A 10,869-nucleotide genomic window follows, 5' to 3' on the forward strand; every position below is an offset into this window, starting at 1 on the left:
CCATTTTTGTTAAGTATTGTTTGGCATTTCGTCAAGATGTGTATAAGAGACAGTTTTAAAAACACTTTAAATCAAATACTTGACTTTCTCGAAGTAAAAACATTAATTTTATTTACATTGAAATTAATAAGAAACATTAATATTTCGTATCTAAAAATTTAAAAATGTTATATGCAATTATTAAAATTTGTAAATTTTTAGTTTTTATTTGAACCAAATGTAAAAACATATTTAGTTGTTTTTATATTTTATTTCTTTCTTAATTTTGGATTTTTTTTGGTTAGACTTCAAAAAATACAATATTTATGATTTATTTTTTATTTCATCAATTTATGTACAAAGCATAATGTTTTCACTTTAATAAAAATTAATTAAATGTCTTTTTTTATATGAGTATAGTTTAACTTTAAAAATACAATTATACATACTTATTTTTTGCATACTTAAAAAAAATATAATTTCTATTTTTTATCAATCAATTTTTATTTTAGTTATTTGAAAATGTAGTTGTTAATTATAATTATTTCTTTCTTTTTTTTTGTAAAAGAATGATTTTATCTCTTACTGCTTTTTTCCGTTCACAAATTTTTTTTTGGTTAGACAAGAAAATTTTAATTAAACTTTTTTCTTAAATTTTAATTACATTTTTTTTATAATTAAATAAAAATTCAAAGCAATAAATAATATATATATTAAAAAAAAATATTTTTATATTTCGCAAAATCTTTTAAGCAATTTATATTTTTTTCTTAGTTTCTTTTCTGTAGTTTCACTTATTAAAAAACAATTTTTTTTCTTAAGTTTGTTTACTAGTTTAGATTTTTGTTAATTTTACCCCTATAAATTCTTCTTTTTTTGTAATTCGTCTAAGTTTTTTATTATTTTTAATTATTTCAGCTTACCTTACTTAAGTATTGTCAGATTTTCCAATTTGCTGCTTGGTTGGTTCATCTACGAGATTGGCTTGAGTTGACTTGATGTGTTCTGTGGCCCAGTTGACAGCTGTCAAAGAATTTCATCTATGCTGTGCGAGTCTAATTAAAATTCAAATAAACCTACCTAAGCACATACGAGCACCTATACACATACTATGTACATACATATATGTATATGTACAAATTTTAAGGTATGAAAATATAGTAAATTCTTTTGACGCAACTAGACTAAAAATGCGCTGAAGTACACTAAGTGAAAGCCAAAGAATTTAATTTATGCACTCAGCGACGGAAATGAAGCATTTACACACATTTATGTATTTTATTTATTTATTATTATTATTATTTTTTTTTTTTTTGGCTTTTCAGCGACTCTTTATTTGTGTTTATTTAAATAATTCTGTTAGTCATTCACTATTCATTTCAGATTCAGTTGTAAACATTAATTCTAGAGATTTATAAATTTGAGGATACAACTATTTAGTAATAAATAAATTGACGCGTAAATAATTGCACGATTTTCCGCTGACAAGTCAGAACGAGCACGAATTCGGCCAAGCGAAAAGGTTTACAGTGCGTTAATTACGCAGAATAATGCGACAATAAAAGGAATTGGAAAAGTTATTCGAGATAAACACTAACAAATTGCAATAATTCTCAAACAGTACAACAACAATGGACAACTGGAGTAATAATTAGCATACAAATGCACACTCTATCAACACAATAAATACAAAAACTCATTTGACTTCTTCCGCTGTCTCTTCACTCGCTCGCATCGCTTACGGTATCTCATTGGTAATTAGCTTCTTCAGTGTACAATCGCCGGCGCCTAGTTTCTCCAATATCTCCAAAATCTCTTCGCGATAGCGATCGCGATGTTGCATTTCTTCCTCGGTGAAGTCGCCCTTGAAGCGTTGCATGCGCCAAATCACATTCAACTTCGCCTCGACGAGCACATAATTGGAGGGCGGACAAAAGCGCGGACACATATCGTTTATGAAAGTGATCAAATCGTGCACGGTGCTCGTGTTGATGCGATTGTTGATCGTGTTCAAGGCAAAGTCCTGGTAGCGTGACATCTTTGCATGTGGCGCAACGGTATCGCACGTGAGGCAACGCCAGTCCGGTTGCAAGGTTTTGGTGTGTTCGGGTATAACGATGCCTTTGCAGCCTTGTTCGCGACAGAAGAGCGCAGACAAGTAGGTGCCGTTCTCCTGTAAAGAGTTGCATATTAAATAAGTGAAAGTGCAATTAAATAACACTTAATTATGGTGTTCCCCTAATTGCTAGCATGAAGCATTCAAAGTGGCATCATATTATTTCTCACAGCAAGCGAACACACACGCAAGTCACATTAATTTTATTCATTTGCATACCACTAACAGATTTTGTATTGCGGAGGGTGACAACAAAAAAAATCAATTAAAATCGCTTTCACTTTTGAAGCCAGCACACGATAAAAAGGGGTTTTAATGAAATGGGCTTATGCTGTACAATGAGTATATTGTCTATACTAATAGTATGTTGGTACATACAAGATTTGTCTGAAAAGTAATACTATGTGCGTTCCAAAGTTAAGTGGCGCCCACTGATGGCGTCATCTATATGTCGACTGGTGCGTTAGACTCTGCTATCAAAAGGCTTGCACCGGCTTACTGGCTTCCATACCGGTAAACAAGCGAAAACACATGTTCGACATGCTTTTGGACCGCGGAAAAAGCTTTATTGAAGCAGAAGGAGATTATTTTTTATAAGTTAATTGATTTTGCCAAAAAATAAAAATTTGTTCTGATTTTGTCCTGTTTACTTTGGAACACACCTTGTATAGAATATACAGCTTTCCATGCTTCTAAAGACATTCTCTTACGCAATACTTTTGTGAGATTATTGCTTTAATTACCCGTTTGGTTATCGACGTATGTACATATATACTGATATTCCTTACGTATCCTTATAACTAAAATTTGCAATTGTCGTACAGCTTCCCAGATACAATATTAGAGACAGAACTAAGATCTCCCAAAATCGTCCACAAGAACTTGAGCATTTTATTCAAAACAGGCTTTGAATACTCGGCGTTTGGTTAACACCGACACAGACGTCATAGACGAAATTCGCTGACGCCCTTCCCACAACAGTCGGGTCTAAGTAACTGTAACGGATCGCGATTTTTGCGGCCAAGGACTGCCAATCCTATCGTACGATTTCTTCAACTGCTGCTGGAGAAAATAATTCGATCTGCAGAACTTAATTGAGCAGGTACAATCTTTTATAAGGATGATATTGATATCATTGGCCTCAACATCCGTGCCCTTAGTTATGCTTTCTCCAGACTGGACAAGGAAGCAACACAAATGAGTCTGGCAGTGAACGAGTGAACGAGTGAACGAGAGAAACCCAAACTCTATAAGTTACTCATAATTCCCGTCCTGCTATATGGTGCAGAGGCTTGGACGATGTCAACAACTGATKAKTCGACGTTGCGAGTTTTCGAGAGACAAGTTCTGCGAAAGATTTATGGCCCTTGGCGCGTAGGCCCGGCGAATATCGCATTCGATGGAACGATGAGCTGTACGAGATATACGACGACATTGACATAGTGCAGCGAATTAAAAGACAGCGGCTGCGCTGGCTTGGTCATGTCGTGTGTAAGGACGAAAACACTTTAGCTCTGAAAATATTCGACGCAGTACTCGCCGGGGGAAGCAGAGGAAGAGGAAGATCTCCACTCCATTGGAAAGACCAGATGAAGAACCGCTTGGAATCTCCAACTGGAGCCACGGAATAAGCGACTGGCGTGCTGTTGTTAACTCGACTATAATCGCGTAAGTGGTATCCACGCCGATAAAGAAGAAAAAGCAGGTCTGTCAACTCGATACTATGCCACAAAATTACTGCAGGAATGTTTTCTACTCTACAACAACAACAGATTCGCTTACGAAACTTTTTTCTATACCAGTGGTTCCAACATCGCATCACAAATTAATTGAAAGAGAGAAAAAAGAATTTCAGAAAAAATAATTTCTATAAGTAAATATTTAATCATTCATTAACAACGTATTGATTCAAAGGAAACCAGTTTAATATGACAAATTATTGGTTTTTAACTGCTGTACGTTCGATTCACTGCTCTCAAAAGTTTGTCCAATAAAAGTCAATTAATATATAATTTGAAATGTTTAAATGGAGAGAATTTACATTCATCTTGGACCGGTCGATCATGGATTAGTCAGGGCTTTGTATTTGCTAACATTTCTATCTATCAGAGAAGCGTTGAGCTGTAGGGTAAGTCAGAACTTAAAATTTTCATATTGACAGCTGAGTGGGATTGATGTGGTAACCTTTCAATGCTAATGATTGAATTATGTCTCGTGAAATAAGTAAATAGCTTCTGACAGAAATGATAGAACTATTTTTGAAGCAATTTAATTAGTTAATATTTTCCAGTTCGAGCGTTAATTTTGACATCAATTTACCACAATAAAATCGACGAAACCAAAATTGTACATGCTTTTCTTTTATAGTGGCATTAACACTATACAAACTTACGGCTTAGCTTGCGTTTCGCCTTTATCAAAGGAAAACTTTTAAGCATGGCGTATTTTCTTTTTAAGAGCCGATCACAGGAGTTTACTAAAGCCATGTATTGAATAATAATGATTATTATTATTAGTAAATATGTGGATTCAACATATATCTATGTCTATATGCCAATATTAATATTTTTTTCCTTTAAGTAGCAAAACCTAAAAATCTCAAAAAGTATTCTCTTAAGAACATGAGTGTTCACCCCCATAATTCGATTATACTGTACAAATTAGTGTCGCGACCGTAGTGCGTGCCTGTCTGCTCGGCAAGTGCGCTACATTTATCAATTAAGTTGCCGCCAACCCAAGAAATTCATAATTTCTTTCAAAATGCGTGTGGCTGTATATATTAACATATGTGTATGCTTTCGAAAGCGCCACGCAGCTATTTTTAGACTAAAATAATCATTCAAAATAATTTTTGCAAAGTAATTAATTCTCATTTCAGAAAAGTTCAGCCACAAAAGTTCTTGGCACTTCATTCTTTGTTTTTCGTGCTTGTCAAATAATTTCGGTTTTAGTTTTCAGCACAGCGAACTTTCTTGCCCTTATTGAAAAAGAAAATACATGAAAACTATGTGGAAACTTCCAAATTGTCGCTCCTGCGTATTTATTTTTAATAATTTTATATATTTTTGTAGACACACTTGTTATGTCTTGTATGGTATATTCTCGCAAACAAAATTTGTTTTTTAAGTCGTGCGACAAATAAATTAATTATAATTATTTCATCGACGAAAAGTAGTTTTCTCACAAATTGTAGTAACTTTTTCATGTTTACTTTTTCGTACTCATTTGCTTATTGATTTCGGTAATGGATTATTTATTTAGAAGAAAGCAGACCCTTACATTACATCCACGTGAAATTACGTTGTCAGCAGCAGTACTTAAGAATAATAAATTAGCATATTGGACGTACATTGCAACCAGAAGGTAGACGAAGAAGAACAAGAGGCGAAAAAAAAATTAAAATAAAGTACAAATATGTATGTGTGGGACCAAATGTTTGTTCGCACGTAAATATATAAATATATTCCATGTACTCTATGTATATATGTATATACTTTATAAATTTATATAGGTATATTTACATATATGACGGAGGAGAAGTTGGTTTAATGAGTATTCTTACGTTTGCTCTGACCTTTGAGTTCATATTCGAAATTTATGCAGATGGCCGCTAAAGCTTGAGAATTCTGAACTTTACATATCCTACAAATGGCATCAAATATTAAAAAAAAAAAAAATAGAAACATGTCTAATAAAGAGTGACCCTAGTGGAAGTAATCAATAGCCTTTGTTAACAGTGGTTTCTTATTTGTTATGTAATGCCATTTTTGTTAAGTATTGTTTGGCATTTCGTCATGGATACACTTAAACCTAAAAAACACATTTACAAAGCGTTCAACATTATAACGAAAATTCACATTCTGTTCAAACAGTAAAAACCATCACCCACCTTGAGATCCAGCACTCATTATTGGAAAATATTCGACCGAATAGATCACGTCCAGCAGGCAGTAAAGAAAATATAGTGGCCGTAGGTGAGAGGGAACGCGAAGACAGTGGAGAGTCGATTCGGCGCCGTTCGCAGCAACTCGGACTGATGTATAGCACGACTTGGCGCATTTTACGTCAAGATTTTAAATTGACAAAAACTGAAGCCACTCGATCGCCCCACCCGGTATCGCTTTGCTCTATGGGCGTTTGAAAAGTTCCAATAAGATTCAACATTTTAGAGCCAAATTTTGTTCAGCGTTGGGACCCATTTATGGCTAAGTGGGTATGTAAGTAAGCAAACTATTCACATTTAGGACGAAGAGCAACCTGAAGAGATTCAAGAGCTGCCATTTCATACAGAAAAAACAAAGGTCTGGTGTGGTTTGTGGGCCGGTAGAATCATCAGTCCTTATTTCTTCAAAACTAATGCAGGTGAGACCGTAACCGTCAGTGGCGACGCTTATCGTGCCATGATAACCGACTATTTGAAGTTCGTGATTTCGGCGACATTTGCAGACGGCACCGCACATCGCATCAATAAAATGATTTATTTAGAGAACACTTCGGTGAGCAGATAATTTCACTTTTTGGGCCGGGCGATTGGCCAATAAGATCGCGTGATATTGCAACGTTAGACTTCTCCTGTGGGGATATATAAAATCTAAAGACTATCCAATCCCAATTACTAGTCGAAATGCCCAAACGAGTCACCGAAAATTGGATTCAACGGATGGACCATCTGAAACGAAGCCGCAGTAAACATTTAAAAGAGAATCTTAAAAAATAGGTGCCAAATAATGTTCTTTCGAATGATACTAAACCTTCCTTATTAAATTTGAAGTTTCTATATTTTTCCTTAAAAAAGTAGGGAACCTCGAAATGCATCACCCTTTAGCTTTCGCGAGCAACAAAACAATAAAGAATACCCTCATGTTATATTAGAGAAAGTGTTTGACTGAATTTTTTCCCTGCTACTCAAGCTTCCACCACACAGTATATGAATATAGAAAATAGCGGGATATTTTCCATAAACATTTTTTCCACTGTTCCCAAAAACAGCATCGAAAAAACAAAGAGGGGAATTTCGATGCATTTTGACAAAATTTAGAGGAATGTAAAATATTTCGAGCAAAATAATCGTTATTAGATGTTATTGAGAAACGATTAGAATCAAAAATAAGATCGAAAATATCAATCTGATAATTTTCACATTATTTTCAAGGAAAAATTATCGCTTAAAATCAAGAAGATATTGCAAATATAGCGAGCCATCGAACAAAGGGCCAACATAAAATCTTGTTTTAAAATTGGTAAAACTTACCGAAACGTTTCAAATGATGAAACAAGTTTATGGCGATGACTGCCTATCCCGTAGAGAGTTCAACGTTTTCAAAGTGGTGCACAAATTGACTGACGACCAAAAATTGCTCAGAATGCAACATTCGAAGGACATTTTGTGGCCGATTATTGGATCAAAAATCACATTTTAACCATTAACCACTCCCCGTATTCACCTGATATGGCACCGCGAGACTTCTTACTTTTCGGAAAAATTTGCCCATGAAAAAGGCGTTATGCAGACGTAGAGGCCATTTAAAAGGCTTGCACCGGCATGCTTCCTTCAAAGGAATTTCCAAAATGCATATTTTTGATCAATCCCAAAATAGTTGTTGTTTTTGCCTGAAGAGCTGAAATAATTGATCATTAAATCACTACTTTGAGTGCCTTACTACGAATCGGTAGTTGGTGAAGTTGATATGTATGAGTTATGGAACATAGATGACATCAAATCAGAATTATAACGATCTCTTCTCGAAAGCTAATGTCAAACCTCTCAAAGTATTGCAGACACGGAAAATATTATCAGGATTTTTTTTTTTGTTAAAATTTTTTTTAAATCAGGATTTAAATTTAAATTCTTTCTGTTTACCACGATGTTAGAAATCCTATGAAATATTTACCTATAGAGCCGAGCTGAGTCGATTTCGTCATGTCCTTCTATCAGTCTGTATATGTACATATATGCGAAATAGTCTCTCAGTTTTTGAGATATCGATCTGAAAGTGTACACACATCCTTTTCTCCATTAATAGCTGTCATATAAACTGAACGATCGGTGTTAAGTGGTTATATAGAAATCATTTTCATTTGGTGAGATATCCTCTCAAAATTTGGCACAGAAAATTGTCTAACACAGACCTACAGTTCCCAAGAAAATCGCTCAGATCGGATTACTATAGCATATGGCTGTCATACAAACTGATTGGCAAAACTAAAGTCCAAGGTATCTTCATGAAATTTGACTTAGATTATTATACAAGGCAACACTAAAAGATATTTTTATTCACTTTTATGCTTTAAAGCGTATTATAGATTTGGTGCTGCTGAAGTTGACGTTTTATCCTTGTTTCAATAATAGTAGGTATACCACAGGACGAAAGAGTTGAAATCGCTGCGTTCACATTGATTTTTTACGCTACACTTCTATAAAAAACGCTTTAAAGAGTATTTAACTCAAAACAGCTTCAAGCAAATAAAAACTTGAATAATTTTCGCATAGTAATGCATTTAAAAATGTTTTGACGTCGATAAATCTGATAAGAAAAAAATATTAGTCGCATTAAGTTATAAATTTAATGGAATAAAAGCATTTATTCACACACAGCACAGTTCTCCCCCATTTCCTTTAACATATACATTTTTTATTGAATTACAAATAAATTCTGCGCACACACACAGGGGAAAACACACGCCTTTGCTGCAGTTGCCGCAGTCACGCAAATAAATCTCATTAGTCTCATTGCCAATGTCAGCTTTAAAAACTGCAACAGCAACAACAATAGCTGGGCAAGAGCAATACGAATATTGCAGGTAAGGTCGCGCACCTTGACCAGCAACCAACCAACACCAACAGCAACACAACGAACACTACCAGCTAGCCACCCTTCTCTACACTTTTCCACACTTTTCCATACTCACCGTATTGTCGTTACAGCGCACACACTCGCATACAAAATGTTTAGTCATTTTGAGAAAAATGCCACGCGTCGGATTACTCCACAGAATTTTCGTATACGTGGTGGTTATCTCCGCGCCCTTGGGTATATGACGCGCCGCGCGCACCACCGCTAATTGACCATTATCGAAGTAATGACTCGCATTGGGCGTACACTCATGGTTCATGATCGCCGTTAGCGGAAAGAGGCCACGCACGAGCGTCTCATGTTCGCCAATGCGACATGGCGCCTCAAAAGCGTTCGTATTCAATACGCCAACAATGCGAAACAGATTATCCATAAATGATTTATCTGTTGTGGGAAATTTGCGAAAACTTTGAGCCGCTTTGATGATCTCCTGTCGATAGCCACGATCCGCATTTGCTTGCATCGCGTCGACGAGCGCGCGCTGCTCTGGATTGAGAAAGAACACGCGCACCGCTGTAAGTATGCGTAACGAGTAGGGATTCACCAGCGGTGGTCCGGCGCTCTTATCTTTACACATATCCGCTAATTTATTCAATTCCACGGGCTGCCAGCGCTGGAAGAGCGCACATTCTTCACGATGCAGCGCTGAATCGGCGCACGCGTCACACACGGGCAGCATACATTTGTGTTTGCAGAGAAAGTCCTTGACGGCGAGCAGCTTGTGACAGCAAACGCAGGTGTTGAGTATGGAGCCCTTGCGCGCCGTCGGACCGACCACAAGTGGACATTCGCGGAATAGTAACTCACCAGCGGCGATGTCGCGCGTTGCAAAGACACCGCGTCCCGCGACATCGGAATGCGCGACGGTCCAATTCGGTTCACTTTCCTGCAAATCACGCAGGTGTATGGCGACAAGGCGCGCCAGCTCTTCGGGCGTGGACATAATGCGGCAAACGTGCACTCACTTTCCTATGGAATGTTATTAATTATTAGGCTTATTTACACATACACACGCGCGCACGAGAATAGTTTTTGTTAACTACCTTGCCTATGTTTAAGTTATTAGTGTTGTGGGTATATCGTGGTTACAACAATTTTGCGCAGTGTTCGCCTTACGTCCGTGCAATGCAAAATGCGAACGCGTACTATGTTGTGTGCGGCAAAGCGCGCCGACCACAACTAAATAAGTTTACGATCTACTTTTGTTTTCAGCGCTTATTGTGTTCTTTGCTTTTGTTTTTACTTGTGTTTACCACACTATTGTCACCGCAATAATAGTGGAACGCGTGAAAGCGAACGAGTCGCCACGCGTTGGGCAGGCGCGCGCTGAACGCGAAATGTTATGAATTTTGTCGCACCGCCACGAATGCCGTGCCATGCGATTATGCGTAAAAATACCAACTGTTTGTGCACACACACACGTGCTTGTATGTAGAGGAGCGCCGAATAGACTTCAGCAATGCACGACTTGCCGCCAGACGGCAACACATGGAGCAGCTGTCACTGTTGTTTGTTGCCTGCTATTGCTGCGCCATGTGCAACGTTTCGTTGACATCGTTATACTGTAGCCACTTTGCCTCTATATGACACCCTTGGCCAGCGCCACATACAGGCGCTTCGCTAGTGGACAACGCCAAAAGCGGGCGCAGCAATAAAAGACGTCGGCGCCAACGACAGCCTTGTGCGCAGCAACTGCAGCGCAGCGCTTAGCGTCATACGTCATCAATGCGGCATTTTGCCTATAAATTGTAAATGTTGCCCTCAACGTAGTTCGGCATATGCCGGTTCGTGTCTCCACTAAGTTGTGCGCGCAACAGCTGCGAACGTACACATATGCACTTATTTATTATTCGTGTATTTTGTTTTGCTATTTGCTTCTGCTCAAGCAATATGCATTTTGTTCGCTTTTATATGCTTTTG

At 37.1% G+C, this 10,869-nt stretch overlaps 1 protein-coding gene across 1 annotated transcript; it reads right to left on the reverse strand.

The window, feature by feature from the left end:
• Positions 1–845: 845 nt before the first annotated feature.
• LOC108975986 (protein msta) lies at positions 846–10,490 on the reverse strand. Its single transcript, XM_018944847.1, has 2 exons — positions 9,005–10,490; positions 846–2,152 (listed from the first exon to the last, which is right to left on the reverse strand). The coding sequence occupies exons 1-2, from the start codon at positions 9,890–9,892 to the stop codon at positions 1,718–1,720; spliced, it is 1,323 nt and encodes a 440-aa protein (XP_018800392.1). The 5' UTR covers positions 9,893–10,490; the 3' UTR covers positions 846–1,717.
• Between the last annotated feature and the right edge of the window lie 379 nt (positions 10,491–10,869).

This window comes from Bactrocera latifrons, unplaced genomic scaffold (assembly GCF_001853355.1).
Source record: "Bactrocera latifrons isolate USDA-ARS-PBARC rearing strain unplaced genomic scaffold, ASM185335v1 scaffold_71, whole genome shotgun sequence".
Classification (NCBI taxonomy): Eukaryota; Metazoa; Arthropoda; class Insecta; order Diptera; family Tephritidae; genus Bactrocera; species Bactrocera latifrons.

Coding starts and splice junctions, on each gene's coding strand:
- LOC108975986 (XM_018944847.1), bottom strand. CDS start 9,892: ATGTCCACGCCCGAAGAGCTGGCGCGCCTTGTCGCCATACACCTGCGT. Junction 2,153..9,004: donor TGCGCTGTAACGACAATACG/GTGAGTATGGAA, acceptor AACTCTTTACAG/GAGAACGGCACCTACTTGTC.